The sequence below is a fragment of the Phalacrocorax carbo genome, chromosome Z (assembly GCF_963921805.1).
Source record: "Phalacrocorax carbo chromosome Z, bPhaCar2.1, whole genome shotgun sequence".
Classification (NCBI taxonomy): Eukaryota; Metazoa; Chordata; class Aves; order Suliformes; family Phalacrocoracidae; genus Phalacrocorax; species Phalacrocorax carbo.
In genome coordinates, this window is record NC_087548.1 from 36,601,277 (window position 1) to 36,617,726 (window position 16,450).

At 34.4% G+C, this 16,450-nt stretch overlaps 1 protein-coding gene across 9 annotated transcripts in view; it reads left to right on the top strand.

Moving 5' to 3' along the window:
- CNTLN (centlein) overlaps positions 1–16,450 on the top strand; it is a 200,869-nt gene that overhangs the window by 157,448 nt on the left and 26,971 nt on the right. For all 9 annotated transcript variants that reach the window (XR_010370779.1, XR_010370780.1, XR_010370781.1 and 6 more), the window contains 5 exons: positions 3,559–3,723; positions 6,975–7,072; positions 8,815–8,941; positions 10,571–10,708; positions 11,062–11,247. Coding sequence is in view for 6 of the 9 variants with exons in the window: in XM_064439574.1 (XP_064295644.1) it covers positions 3,559–3,723; positions 6,975–7,072; positions 8,815–8,941; positions 10,571–10,708; positions 11,062–11,247 (714 nt within the window). In the remaining 3 variants the exon portion in view is untranslated. The remainder of the gene's footprint in view (positions 1–3,558; positions 3,724–6,974; positions 7,073–8,814; positions 8,942–10,570; positions 10,709–11,061; positions 11,248–16,450) is intronic.

Below are 16,450 nucleotides of genomic sequence, written 5' to 3' on the forward strand. Positions count from 1 at the left end.
TAATTTTTCCTAGAAATACATTCTGTATAATGTATTCTGCAAATATAAATGTATGGGATTACATAGAGTAGTGGCAGTGAAAGAGCAGCTACCACCAACAGAAATGTCATTTTCATATATGCAAGTTGCAGTAGGAGGGTGACTCTGCTGTAAACTGAGCTCCTCATAGGGTTTTTGTGATGCCAAGGAGCAATAGGCCATTCCAGTAGCTTCCTACATTAATCCATTAGGCCTTCCACATAGCTGTCTTTCTGAAAGAGGGAATATGGTAAAAAGCCTTGCTGAGTCACTGAAAGTTTTACAATGACTACACTGAATCTGAGATTTCATCACTTACCCCTTTGTGTACAGCAGAATAGTGTGTCATGGGTATACCAGGAGCAGGGAGATTAAGATAGATGGATGTTAAAATACTGAATCTATAAACATCTGTTAAGCCAAAACACTCTGGAGGAGGTGCAGCAGACAAAGGCCGCTACAACGTGGAGGAACAGCGGTAGCCTGCCTTTTCCCACACCTGGCCTAGCTGGTTTTTAAGATTCTACCTTTCATCCTGGTGACCTCTTCCCCTCGAGTAAATCGTTTTTACTCTGCCACTCAGGATTTGCGTGCATGGTAGCACAGACACACAAAAAACCCTGTGTTGAAAAAAGAATAAAGAACCAAAGACTTGACCTAAAATGTAGCAAGTGGTGAGGGACAGCAGGTCAATGAACTTGCTTCTTAAGTAAGTAAATGCAAGGAATATCTTCTAGGCATAAATATCTTGCTGAGGCAGGGGGCCTGTTTTTCACATCCTACATAGGTTTAAATAGAATTTTCACATACCCTTTCAATATATTGCAAATACAAGAATAATGCAACAGAATTATCAACCCAGTAACACCATTTACATTGTTTCCAGAGCTGTTAAGAGACTACTGTCTTGATATCTCTGGTTGCAATTGTATGTCTTTGTCTGCTTTTGCAAGTTGGGGGGTGTTTGTCTTGTACATCGTATACTACTTCCACTTCACCCCCATAGCTCTGATGCTGTTTCTGAATTTATGTACATTCATATTTTAAATAATTTCTACTACCTACTCTCTTAAGAAAATTCTATAACCGATGTTGTACTGTCCTCTTTGGCAGCTGTCTCATAAAAGACCTTTCTTCTTCTATATATTTGCTGTCATTTTTGGAAGTGTGGCCACTGCATTCATGGCTTTTTAGACGAGATGCATTTTGGCGGCAGCAGTAGCCTGAGTAACTTCTGAAAGTCACGAGCTATCTTGGGCAGATATGGGTGCATTTCTAATTTTAATCGAAGATATTGATCTATCTAAGTTTTTTTTTTTCTTTTAATGAATAATTTATTATGGTGACACTGAATCATGAAATTCTGCATGTAAAAATATTTGCTATACTGGACAAATTAATCTAATCCTTGTATCTTTCTATACTATACCTTTGTGTACTACTACTGTTTTTACTTATTGAAGTAGCCTTTATTTTGTCTTTTACTCAGACTGTATTAATCATGAGAGTAATATATCAGATTCTGGAATAGCTAGTTAGAAAATATATTAACACTATCTCTTGTTCAATAATGACAGCAAATGCAGAGGAGAATGGAAAGATTAACTGAGAACAGTACTTAGATAAATATATAAACTGCCCATTGGCTTTAATAAATGCATTGTGTGAAATACTGTTAAACTTTAAATGCAGGATGCATTTTCTTGTATCTGTGGTATTTTTTTAAGCTAATGCAAAATCTACAAGCATTCTCATGTCATTCAAAATGGGAATAAACAGGACTATAAGTCGTTTTCCTTTTATTTGGATATATATGTGATCTTCAGATTATCAGTATGGAAGCGTGTGTTTACACAAACACAGAATCACAGAATTATAGAATGTCATGAGTCGGAAGAGACCCCCAAGGATCATCAAGTCCAACTCCTGTCCCTGAACAGGACAACCCCAAATTCACACCATGTCTCCAAGGGTGTTGTACAAGTGCTTCTTGCATAACATCAGGCTTGGTGCTGTGACTGCCTCCCTGGGGAGCCTGTTTCAGTGCCTCACCACCCTCTGGGTGAAGAACCTTTTCCTAATATCCATCCTAAACCTCCCCTGGCACATCTTCCTGCCACCCCCTCAGGTATATAAAAAGTTTTTTCTAATAACATTGAACAGTATAAAATCTACTTATTAGTTAAAAAATAAAATGCTTGTAAATAGAACACTAACTTTCTCACCCATGTTTTTTTGTGTACCAGCATATAATTGGGCACACATTTAGTCATTTCAAGCCGTACTATCTTCTCCAGTTTCTCATCACAATTCTTCACAGAGGAAGTGTTTTTTTTGCCTGTGGAGATCTCAGTAGCATTTTGTATAATTGTTCCTTACATTAAACTACCATGTTACAATCTTCTCTGGAGTAATAAGATAGCACTGTATTTACCATTGTAAGGAACAAAGAGTTCTTTGGCCATTGGTGGCTTTTGGCTGACTAGAGATTTGTCAAAGTTAACCACTGGGATGAAGATTATTTCAGTTCTCCTTTTCACAGAACAACATTCAATATTATTTAAATTAAAACAAATATTTTATTTAAAAGATTACCTCTATAAGGGGTACTGTGAAATATATTGTTACAAAGATTGAATAAGTCTTGTCAGTTGTCAATCAAGTGCAACAAGTCTGAGAGTTTGTTTGCATGTTATTTATTTGAACTAAATCCCTAACAAGCCTTGTCTGCTAATTGGACTTAGCATTTATGTTGCTAAATGAGAAGCATTTTGGCTGCAGTATAGGGTGGTAAGACCTACCCAGTGGAATAAACAACTAACATCTGTTATCCTGTCCTGCTCCAGCTTGGCTTTTACCACTTAAGTACCTCAGCCCTAGAGTCAAGGTTATGGAATATGTGGTTCTCTGGCTACGGTGCATATATGTGAAAGGGAAGAAATAACACAACATGAGTAAAGACCAGCCAACCAGAAGATATTTAGTGCAGCTGGTCCACTTTGCTTTAACCTCTACAAGCCCTACAAATATCAAAACAAAAGCCAAGAGGAGGGTGTATGTTTTATTGCAGTTGTCAACACAGCAATTCAAGTGAGCTTACAGTGGTCACCATTAAAACAGATTTGACATTTAACCACCTTTAATATGCATTAGTGTCTGAGACACCTTGATACTTCTTCATGCTCTGTGTAGAAATAATTGCTGAATCCCGGAGAGGCCCTAGGTAAACAAATTTAAACAGTAACTACTATTACAGTTTTGTATGATAATTTTTGCCAGTCATGTGTGCAGTCAAAATCAAATTAGCTTGCCTTTTAAAAAAAAAAAATTGCTTGTTTTTAATGTTAGTTGACTTCTCTTTCCTGCCAGATTTGATCTTTGTGTGGACTAGAGAATTCAACCAACAGCTATGCAGTGTATTTACAGATAATATATACTGTTTCATTCCTCTTGAATTCTAAACTAAAGAAGCATCTCATATGATCAAGCAGAAATATCTTGAGGATGCAGTTGTGATTGTTACTTCTGTTTGTTAAACAGGTGTTGACCTCCAACCTGGCCAAGTGGCAACAAGAGAAAGACGATTTAGAAGGAAAATTGAAGTTGAGAGAACATCTGTCTCAAACTGCTGGCAAGGGTGAAGCCACACCAGCTCCTTCAAAGGATATTGATTTAGAGATGAAACAGCTGCAGTGCAAACTAAAGGTGACAGAACAGATTATCTAGTGCTGAGGATAATTCGTATGAACAGTATTTCGTAACTGGTCAAGCAGATATACATATACTCACATATGTATGTGTAGCATCTATGTATCTTAGCCAATGATTAGCAACTTAGGAGTTACATAACTGATGATGTTAAATAGAAATGTAGTCATAAGCAGGAGAACGAAAAGTTAAAACACTTTTTACAGATTAAATAGGCCAGACAGGGAGGCTTGCTGGGTTTTCACACAATTATTAAATGCATCTTGTTGGAAAGTGCTGTGGAATTACTTCAATGAGATTTGTGTTAATTCCTTGCTTCCTTTAAGAAGGAGGTAAGCAATAGCTATCTGTGAAAGGGAAGCATAGAGTTTGGGCTGATGGGGCAGCTCATGTAATGTTACAATGTTAGGTTACCTATATGTCACTACTATTGTTGTCTTCAAAGAGACATGATTCTTTTTATATTTGTATTTTTGTGGATTAGCTGGTAGAAAAATATTACTCTGTTGATGATTTAATTTTTAAGTCTCCAGTGATTCTGTTATATGTGGATGATGTAGATGCTGGACTGTGTTGATCTGAGAGCTTTCTCAGCAGGTAGCCTAGCGCAAACATATTAATTTTTCCTCTCTTCTCACTGGAGGAATTATATGTGCAACAGAATCTCTTAAAGTTGTTTTTTTCCATCATTTTGTGTTTAATATTTGAGGATAGAGAAAAAGTCAGAATGGTACAGCTTCTTGCTGCTAGAAGAAACAGCACATTAGCAAGCTGGTTGCTAAAGGATCAACTGGAAGAAAAGGCCATACTACATGAGCAATATAGCTGGCTCTGGCTCTGAGTACTAGATTAGCTGTGCTAGCACATGAGATATGGGTAGTGCTCAGTCCTCTTAGCTGTTGAGGGTAATCATGATATTACAGATCTTGACTATAGCAGACTGGATGCGTAACATCTAAATTCAGGGATTAGTAAAGGTAGGTCACCCTGATAAAGAGATGAGTGCAGCAGGGAGTAGCCGTGAAAAGGCACATGATTTGATATACTTTAATTATGAGAAAGAGATCTTGAAACCATACATGCTGACTTCTTGAGTGTTGATTTTAGATTTGGGTTTGACTAACCTTCTTCTGTTGCTGTTGAGTGGTAATTTATGTTAATTAGGGTTGTTCCTTTTAGATGAGTGTCCTCATTATCCAGAAACTTAGTAGACAATTGCTCTATGAAAGTAAGAAAAATAAAAATGAGGATTTTTTTAAATACTCTAAGAGTAACGCTCATGCCAGAGGCCTACTTTATTTGTCAGCCAGATGTGGACTGCAAAATGTATTGCTGAAAAAAAATCAGTTTTGTGTCCACAGCAGAGGAAACATTTAGCAAGCATATGTAAATCTGATGTCAAAAATACTACCATGACTTTTAATTCCTTCTTAAAGTGTACTACATTTTTAATGTAAAAAAATAAACCATGTATGCAAAACTACATTTAGAATAAACGTAGTCATCCAAATCCAGATTAGTAGAGTAAATTCACTGGTTGCTGAATTGGATGAGAGTGTTGACTATAAAAGCCTCAAAAGCAACTTAAATCAAGTTAGTGAAATTCTTAGCCTTATTTTGGCCCAATAATTTTTGAAAAATGTACGTCCAGCGTGTCATTTTTAGCAGAAGAAATATGCAAAAGTTGTCAACTATTGTTTCAGGCTATCTAGCATGCTTTAAAAGGAGATCCAAAGTTATTCTCCTAAAGGTCTGAATGTGGAAGCCGCAAAAGCTTTCCTTATAGCTTAAAATCTCAAAATACCTGCTTTTGTTAGTTAATTCTTTCTCTCAGAGCTATCTTTGTAGTGTTTGTTTATGTTGTATGTAATGACTCCTTGCATCTTTGCCAATAGGAGGAAATGTGTTAGGTGTGGGTAGTGAGTTTGGAAGCAAACTACCATAAGCATAAGCCTTTGCCTCTCAGCATGTGCAGAGGCCCACCTAAGTATTCAAGTTCGTATCTGGTGTGTAAACCACGTAACTGGTTGCTGTGCTTCACACCAGTGAAGCTCAAGCTCAACAAACAGGTCTCAGGGAGCTCAGGAATATTCTGCTAGCATACATAGTTTTAACAATTTTCTGGTTATACCTCACATTATAATAATAGTAAATAGACTAGACAAGTTATTAAGAACAATATTTTACATCTAACTATGCACACAAGAATATATACTCCCCTTGAGGTGCACAGAGTTATGTACAGTACTCCTATTAATGTTAATAGGCGCTACAAGTCTGCACTGAGCAGAGAAATTCTCCTGAAGTATCTTTGTTTACAGCGTGTCTGATCTGTTTGGTTATTGTTTATACATAATAAGTGAAAAGCTTTAGTACAGTGGCTGAACCTGAATGCATATATGCACACATATTCATTGCACGTACACTTAATGCATATGTATCTTTTGACAATACCTTTGGAGTTCTGAAATCTCTATGTTCAATATGTTTGAGCTGCCATTTTCAGCAATGATATTCAATGTATATGCTCAGATTGCTAAGATGGCTACTTAGTTAAATTTCATATTTTTATTTCTGCAGAGTGATTCAATTCTATATTTAAATCTTGGGTAGCTTATCTGTGTTTGCATGGAGGGATTGAAGCTTTTTTTTAACTTCCCACTATATACAATGAGGAAAAGCCAACAACTGTATAATTCTCCTTCACTGGAATTGCACATGCCTGAAAGTTAGGAGCATATCTTTTTGTTGCTGAAATGTAGGATTTGTGTTAGTATGGCCAAATGGAAATCTCTTTGTCTTGTGCTTTGAGTTTCAAGGGACACAAAAACAACTGCTTTTGTAGTTTGTCTGGTATTTCTAAATGCACAAGATAAAAGGAACTATTGGAAATTGTTCCTCTATAGACAGAACCCCTGGGCTGTAGAACTATACCATTCAAGGATGTAGTTCAAATGAAGATGTGGTCCTGATAGGTGCACTGGGCTTGCAGGTGTCCTGGGGAACATCTGTTAATCATAAGTTATTAGAGCAATGGAAAAGTACTGACTTTGATCATATTTTCCAGGGAATGTACTTTTGCTTAAGTGTAGCTAGAAAGCAAGCATGCTCCTTTTGTACCAATTAATGTTTAAGAATACTGATAAAATATGTGGAAGTTTGCACAGCACATTATTTTGAACAAATTTACTGTTGAATGGGATAATATTCAGTCTGCTTTATATATATTTTAATATTTTTCAAAATAGTATTCGAATAATGAAATCACTAAGCAATCAGCTACCATTAAGTCACTAAGAAATGAAGTCCGGGAAAAAGAAGAACGGATTCGGGAACTACAGGCAAAGTATGTTCACTCTTCTATCCATTGTGTTTGGTGCCACCTAGTGGCAGCTGTATAATTGTTACAACATTACCTATTAAATAGGTTTTTAAGAGAATGTTTTATTATTCTTCTTACTGCAATCTTGCAGGCTGTTACAGGGGTTTTTTTAGAACCTGGAGCAGTACATGCTAAAAGTGCATTTTGTTTAAACTGATGAGTGATTAGCTAGGTACAGTATCTGAATTGCAATAAGAATACCTAGACCCTAGTGTAAACTATTTTATCCTTGATGTAAATCTAAACGAATTCCTCAGCGCTGTTAAACAAAGTCTTTCAAATGCAGTAATTCTTTGCCTAGGGGCTAAGAGACATGTCAAGGTTCAGATGCTTAAACAAGATTAAATAACCAGTCTTATATTCATAAAAAGTTCAAAAGGACAGTTCTATTTGTTTCTATTTGAATTGATTAAGGTCTACTACTCCTTTTGAATTTCACATGTATTGTTGTGAAGTATGCAACTGAGATTTTTAGTCTACCTACTTTAACTGATATACTACTGTTCTTTAATTATATTACTATATAAACATAACGTATTAGTATATCTGTGAATTTCTGGCCTGTCCCTGTATTAAAACTCCTCTAACCATTCTAATTTTTTTTATTTGTAGAAAGAATGCAGTTTACTTATCTGAAATCAGTTAATTTAATAAATGAATTTTATTTTAAAATAGATGAAAATATAATAAATCTTAAAATTGTTAAATTATATAAATTGGGCATTTTCTGTTTCAAAATGAAACTGAATTTTTCCACCATAGACTTAAATTAAAAATAGAGTTACTGGTTATCATACTTCCTTTATAAAATAAATACTGTGGTTTTTTTATAAACTCTAAGATATAATCACCAAAACAACATTAATAGTCTAGATGCAAGACATTTTAAGATACGGTATTTTCCTGTTTTTTTTAAAACATGGAATTAACATGGTATCGACAATGTTTTATTTCTGAACATACTACCATTATTTATTTGCTTTCACTAAAAAAAAATAATCCAGAAGTCTGAACATATTCAGGTATTGCTTATGTTTATATTTAAAATATTTATTTGTATCATAAAGGTGGAGGCATTGTATAAGGCATAATTTTCTTATAGAACAGAGGTTACATTGTAGTACATGAGAGTTTCTATTTTTGAGAAGGTTCTGAAAAATGCTAATGTTATTTCTAGGTTTTGCAGTTTTTAAGAATAATTATCTGACATATTGTAGGGATAGAGATTTTTCATGTATTTCTGTGTATTACTCAGTTGGATGAAAGGAGACTTCCCCTTTCACTTTCTTTTAAAAATAATTTTATACAAAATAAGTGTTTGAATGATACCTGCTTCAGAGATCAAAAAAAATTTAATTAAATCTTATGTTTTCAACAGGTTTTTTGTCTTTTTTTGATAATGGCTTATGAAGAATTATTATTATTTCCGATCAGACAAGTTAAAACATAAACTATAGCAAAAAGCAAATCACAAATACATTGCATATTTAAAAAGAGGTCTGTTTAATAAGAGACTTGAAACTGGTCTTAATGGTTGAGAATAGGGTAAATTGCAAGAATTGCATCAGCTTTTGTTTTAAAAAATATTTTAAAGCTACAGGAATGGTGGTTTGTCTATTTCATTTATACATTTTAGTTGTTTAAAATATTTGCACAGTAACAATATTTTCTACCAGTGACATGCAGTGTGACTTCTTGCCCTGTAGGATTTTTCATTTGGAGAGGGACCTTAGTATTAAAAGACATTTGATAGAAGACTTAAGGTCTCGTCTAAAAGCAAATGAAGAAAATAAGAAAACCTCTAATGAAACATTAGAACGTCTTGAGAGAAAGGTACTTCTTTCTTGCTGGTGATAGTTTTAGGAAAAACAAAAGCTGGTGGATTTACAGATGTTATTTCAACATGCTGTACATACTAAATCAATATATTGCTTTAAGCAAACATCATACAGTTAATTTAAGGATGTAATTCCCTCCACTATAATTTGTATGAAATCAGTATATGGTGATAGCTTGGATGGATTCAGCATGATTTACTGTATGTTCGTAAGAGGTGTAATTAAATATTAAAGTATCCAGAACACTGACTTGCAAGGCTATGCTGTAAATGATGAGATTTAGTTTTATGCACTGTAAGTTCATAAAATACAGTAGACCTGAAACAAGGGTGATTTTACATGATGCGCTAATGAAGTCTGTGCACCTCTCCTGGCTATAGTAGTTAAATGCTTTAATATGTTAATCTGTTGTCTACTGCAGTGTTATGAATGATTAACAGTTATTAGCTTAATGTCATTCTGTGTGTGTAGGTAGAGCTTAATTTCTGTAGCAAATTATTTTCTCCTGCAAAATTCTAGGATGATTTCACTGAAGCTAGGAGAACTTGTATATATTTTGGCATCTTTTTACATTATCCAACCAATGTATTGCACTTTGGCCTTTAATTGCAGAAAAAGATTATGATATTTGGTTGTCTGTGAGGTAATGCAGTGTATGACCCCAAAAGAGAAATAAACAATTTACAAATTTGCTTTTGTTTTCCTAGAATGCAGTTGCTTGCTGAATACCACAAGTACTATCTCTGTTTGCCGTCATATATCACTTTCAGCTCTAGAAAGAGCTACTGTCTTACCCCCCATACCAAAGATAAGGCTTTATTAAGAAATCTTTATCCAGAGAGTGAGAGCATCTGTAAGCAAGGGAGCTAAAGTACGAAATGAGATGAACACCTGGTTTTGGTTTTAGGCAAAAGATTTAGAATGGAACAATGTACTTTAATGGTGTTCTTCCAGTATTTTAAGAGCTGCATTTCTTAGATTCCAGAGAATCAAATTCCATACATTAATTTGATTATTCCATGTGGAAAATCAACGTGATAAATTTTACATTATCTTCAGCAGAAGATCAAAGAAATTCCCTGTTACTTAACATTGTCAGGAAAACTTTGTTATTAATACTGTCAGGAAAGCTGAATGATTTACTAGGAGCAGTAGTCTATTTCGTTTTACCCAAAATCAGGGTTTGCATTGTATGGCAAAATTATAATAATTATCTAAGAGGCTTTACAGATTATTAACTTGTAGACAGTTATAATTTTCTCAGCTGAGTTTTAATTAATGTTTTTACCTCTGATAGAATAGATGAGTGGAAGTTGTGGTTTGCTCCCTCCTGCACACACTATAACAGTAAAATATATATAAACAAACAGCTCTGCAAATGAAGAGCTTTTTTTTACACATAATAGAAGTCAAGACTTTATGTAACAAGAGTGTATGCAATCTGATTTACTGGATCAGCAGTACAGATTTATTGAAGACTAATTTCAGAAAAAGGTGCTTTAAACAAATTATTTATATAATACAGATATGTTTATGCAATTCAGATAAGCTTAGTTTTGATTTGATTTTCAATTTTAAGTTTTATATCTTAAGAGTCAATTGGTCTTGGCCTTCATTATTTCAGGTGAAGGCACTGGCTGAAGACTGTTCGAACAAAAAAACTTCCATTGACTCACTGAAGCAAAGACTCAGTGTAGCCACAAGGGAGAAGTCTCAGTATGAGCAGATGTATCACAAGGCTAAAGATGAATTGGAGAAAAAGGTATATTAGAGTTGTGATGGCTCCACTGTGGAACCTTTTCATACCTCAGTTTCAAATGAAAAGTTGCAAGCTTAGACTTTTTAAATACAGAAAGGGGAAAAAAGAACAGAATAATAGTAATATGTTCCTCTGATTTAATTCAGTCACATCACTGAAATTTAGATGCTGAAACATGGACTAATGACTGAAAATGAAATTACTTTTTGCCATGAAATTATATTTTATGTGTTGCAAGTAGAATGTTCTGTGATGTTAACCATTGTGTGGGAGGTTGGTTGGTTTGTTTGTGGTCTACCATACCTGCTTATCAGCTTTTATTATATCACTGCTCTTTCCCTGTGGATATATTTCAGGATCTCAAGCTTACCAATCTTGAGAGCAAAATGCTTGAGACTGAATGTGCCATGACTGAACTTGAGACAACTGCATCTCAACAGCTACATAGCTTGGCTAAACAGAGTGGGCAGGCTTTGGAAACTGTACAGAAGAAGCTGCTGCTCACTAGTGACAAAGTAGAAGAGTTTATGACATTTGTGAAGGTTTGAGTTTTGATTTTCTTTTGAATGTTCACCTAAATAAAGGTATTATTGAGTGAAAGCAAAACAGAAACTATTAAATGAGGCTAATCTTTGGTGCATTCCCTGTTCTGGAACAATCTTTGACGTTCCTTCAGTGGGCTGGTGTCAGTCTGAACTGGTCTAAACAGGGAGAAATAGTCAGTGGTTCTAAGTCTCTCTCCTAGACTTCCATAGACTAACATAATTTTTATTTGACATCTTTTTATATATGGCTGCTAGTGTACTTGTTCCCAGGAAAAAGTGCTTAGTTGTATAACACATTGCTCTGCAGAAAAAAAAAAATTCCCAAAACGTTTAAGAAAATAATATCTGTTGATTAGTGTGAATTACCTCATTTTCCACGTGCATTGCTTTTTATTGCAGAAATATTAAATAACAAAGCCTCTTTATTGCAAAATTGAAAGCAGTTTTAAAAGCAGTATGTAGAATATTCTTTTCTTCTTTTGGTTAAATACTTAACAATCTGCTACAGTGCATCATGCAATAATACTGTGTGGTGTTACACAGATTGCTTCATCATAATACTTCAGTGTGAAGTCCTGCAGAAGGGACTAATCTGTATTTTGTAACTTAATATTTGAAATACAAATATTATTTATTTTTCTGAAATGTCTACTACATAACTAAGAATTACAATGCCTATTAACTATATATCTATCTTGAATTTAACATATATCTACTATATGCCTACTTTCTGACAAGGTTGTATCTTACTAACCCATGAAACAGATCCATTTCTCTACTGTTCTTGGATTTCTGTAGAGGTGAGCTGCTTTCAGATAAGTTTGAGCAAGTCTGATATCATCCAAAGTAAAAAGCACTGGTATTTTGATGTACTGTAAAAAGAAGGCATATATAGTTATCTCTTCATTAATAACTTCCCACTGTGGATTGAAATTTAGTAACTTAAGTACCTGTGCATTTTATCTTCTTTCTGTCATCATCAGATAACAAGTCACTCTACAAGCATCCTATGTTCAGTTCAGTTGCAAAAGTCACATCAACTTCATTATGAAAGTAGACTGAACAATGTTGAATGCACTTTAAAATCCCAAATTCAAAGCATTTATAAGCTAATATATCTAAGGTGAAAATGAGGATTGACTTTCATTAAAAATGTCTGTTATTTAAAAAACTACGTATTTCTTTTAGGTTTAGGATTAAAACAAGGACTATCTTCTCTTTGCCTTGTTTTGTAACCCTTGGAAAAGTGGTATAAAACTGATCACTGTGCCCCATGGTTCAGAAGTGTCTTCCCTATTCTTGAACTGTTACTATTCATGGGGGAAAATGTGCTTTCTTCTAGTACAGAATGCTTCCTCTAAGAGGAAGAAATGAGTGTTCTTTCCACAGCTGTGTGCTTAAATTTGGCTAAGTATGGGAAAGTCTGAATTAATCTAATATTTATTTTTTTCAATTAAATACTCCTATGTCATTGATGACAGAGAGACGTAATTCAGTATCCGTTCTGGAATGACTTAATTGAATAAACTGCAGTAGCGATTATAGACAGAGGAGATAAGTGTTCGTGCTATTAATACTTTACATACGTCCATAATGAAAAGTTTGTAAAAAATTAGAAAATGAGAAAGTAAAATACCTTCTATTCTCAAAAGTAGCTGCAATGAGGAAATTCACCTATTAGCAACTATTATGGTACTTCATTTGTTGTTGAATAAAATTATTCTCTTTAGTTACCGTGAATATTCATTAGCATATACATGGTTGTACTGTACGTGAAAAGATTGTTAATATGTAGTTTCTCTATAAATAATATTTAGCTAATAAAGCTAAATATATAGTTTCTCCCCGGGATAAAAGAATATGCATGCATATTTCAAGTAACATTTTTGCTGACTACTGTTCCTCTGCAGAATGATGTTTTGAAAATAAAGATGCTGCCTGTAAGTCAAATATTGATGAACAGGGAGTTCCTCAGCAGGCTGCTTTGTTTAGTTAGGTGCTAAATATTTATGGAAAGAAAGTTCTCTGAAATCAGATTTTATTCAGAGTATACCACTGTAAAAAATATAGTTTAAAATCCTTGGCATTTCATTGAAATTTGTAGTATATCAGGTAAATCCTGTTAAAATACCTCTTATGTATCTGATGCTGTAACCTGCATAGGAGGATCGAAGTGACACAATAAGAAGTAGCAGTATCCTTCCTGTACCAGCTCTTCCTTTTAAGTCTGGTCTGTCTCTTTCTACTCTCTCCTTCCAGATAGCTGTCAGTTTTCTTCTGACCTTGGATCTCACTCAAGTTTCAGAAACTCACATAAGTTTTTCTATATAAAGATCAAGTTTAATCAAGTTTAAACTGCCTCTTGCTTAATGTGTTTAACATATTTGTATGACCCTCTTATCTTTGTCTGCTATTCTGATCACTCCACAAGCCTTACTTGTTTTTTCTGAAAGCAAGTGCAATCTTCTTGTTAATCAATTGAATGCAGTTGCTTTTCTAGCTGTTCTATGTCTCTCATGACATTAGATAGTTCTTTTTTTAACATACAACAATTAAATCATTTCAGTGTTGCTAATTAATAGCTACAGCTAATAATAGGACAACAGAGTAACTTCAGAGAAGAGAGTGTGGCTCTTTCTGTTCACAGCAGACACTGTTACTTGCCTTTAGAGTTACTGATAACTCAGAACACAGGATCTTTAATCCATTTAGATCAATATACTAAGTTACAAAACCTGGGGAACAGGTTTCTGGTAGGAGTCTGATAAATATCACTGGATCAAATTAGAGAATATAATGAGTTACTGGATAGCACATATTTGTAATGTACACTAAAGCACTGCACTGCTATGGGGAGTCCAGTTTGAGACACTTACGCAACTAACTGAAATCGCTAGATTTTAAAATCTGGTAATAGTTTCTAAAAATTGTACAAGAAATAATTCCAAACAAAAGTTGCTGTATCCAATATATTGTAAGTCGTTGAACTTATTTTTGTTGGTGTGGCATAGGGATCAGGCGTTATGTCCTAAATCACGTTCCATGGAAACAAACAGGGCACCTGAAATAGGTTGATTCAGAGCAGCTCATTTCTCCAAAACTGTTATGAAAAAGATATAGGCTAGTAGAAAATATGAATTTAAATTGTGCACTGTAACAGCTTATTAAGTAACCAAAAAACCACAGTTCCATAATTAAAGGGTAGCTTATTATAAATATCTATTTCAATTTGATAGGAAAGAGAACACAATATTTAGAAATAAAAAGGCAATATAAAGGAAGTGGAAAATGGATAATAACCTTAAAATATGAGCAGCAATACAGTACAAAGGATGGAGAAGAGGCTAAACATATCAAGATTAAATCAGTGGGTAGCAAGGCCAAGAATAATAGTAAGGGGCAGGATTTAAAAATATTTTGATAAGGTAGCTATTAACAGGATGGATATGACCCATTATTAGAAAAAGCAACTCCATTACTGTGTAAATTCATGTATGAATACTTCTGTTTTGTATCTCGAAAGAAGTAAGCTGATGTTTATGAAAATTATGAAACATCCCCAGCCTATTAGTAGCCAGTGGACGATTTTAAACAATTTAAATTGATAACTTTAATAGCTTACAACTTTATAGGGCTGGTATAAGGAATTTTATTCTTGCTTATTCTCATTTTGAATAAGTATTCAAAGTAAGTGTTTATATACTATAACACTCCCATGAGTATTGGAGCAGTCTAAAAGAATTATATCGAGTCAATATTCAGAAAAGGCAGTCAGGATAGGTATTTTTAAGTTAGTTAATCTGACCTTATTTCTGGCTAAAATAATGAAGATCTGATACGGAATTAAGTTATTAAAGTATTAAAGCATACAAGTATAGTTATACTTCTTAGAATGTCTTCAGGGAAAATAAGTTGCATTGAATAAACCTGATTTCTCTTCTGGAAGGCAGTACAAGTCAGTTGATAAAGGTTACTATTCCTTTTAATATACTGTTTTTTAAAGTGTCTGACCAAACACTGAGACATTCAGATAAAAAATGTAGGCTATGCAATATCAATAATATGTTAAATGGATTAAAAATGGCCTGTGAGGTTGATCTGAAAAATAATTAATGAAATGTAGGTATTTCTAGAGTTCTGTAAAGATCAGAGCTAAACTTGATTATTAAACATCTTCACAGAATTAGATACCAAATCCTGTTAAAATTTGTCAATGGCATTTATGAAGACTGATAAATAATAATGAAAGTAAGGCTGTAAGTATAATGTAAGCTAGGCCCAATAAAACATTTTTATTACAGAGTACACAAGCTTCCTCTAAGAGGGACCAGGTGGCTCTGGGAGCATTTTAGATGCCTTTTATAAAGCTACATGTTTTCATCCTGTCCAGCTTCCATCAGCACCATAAATTTGAACCATGCATCCAATTTCTATAGTGTACCATTGTTCAGTATTTTCTATAACATGTTTTGTATTATTGGATCCTCAGGTGGATCTTGCCAGTTTTGTGCAGCATGGCAACCAGACCAAAATGTTCTTTGGTGTGTTTGTAGTATCTGTGACAACACATGCAGAAAACAGCCATTGGATAAAGTTAAAAAACTGCTGTTAGATTACTTGACTGGATGTCTGTCAAGAATAGGGTACAGCTTACTACTTTGCTATGAAACTGTCCAAAATCCTGCCTAATTCTGCAGGAATTCTGTTCTCCTGCATTACTGTACTTTTTGGGTTATTTTTAGCTCACCTAGACTTTGACTATATACTGTTATTCCAGACCCTTGTAAGCTCAAGACTCAGGACTGTTGTCTGTCCCATTCAACTTGTACATCAGCAAAACTCATTTTTATACGTTAATCTGCAACGATGACATCTGCCTGACCATGAAAATGTCAGAACTTTTCTGACCTTGAGGAAGATGTTTTGAAGTTTTGATAAGGGGCCTATATTCAACAGCAGCTGTAATAAATAGGTGATGGCGCCTGAATGCTTCAGTCAGCTGAGTGCATTTCTCACTTCCATAATGCCTCTGTGATTTGGGAATTGTGTGCCCTCCACCGAGGATATCCACTGAATCACAGTTCACATCTGGTCTGTTCTGGCATTGTTCATGTTAGGTCTCCAGTATAACCATCTGATAGAATTGACTGCCAAAATCAAGACCCATGGAAGTTTACTTGGCAAGCTTAGTGGATCTGCT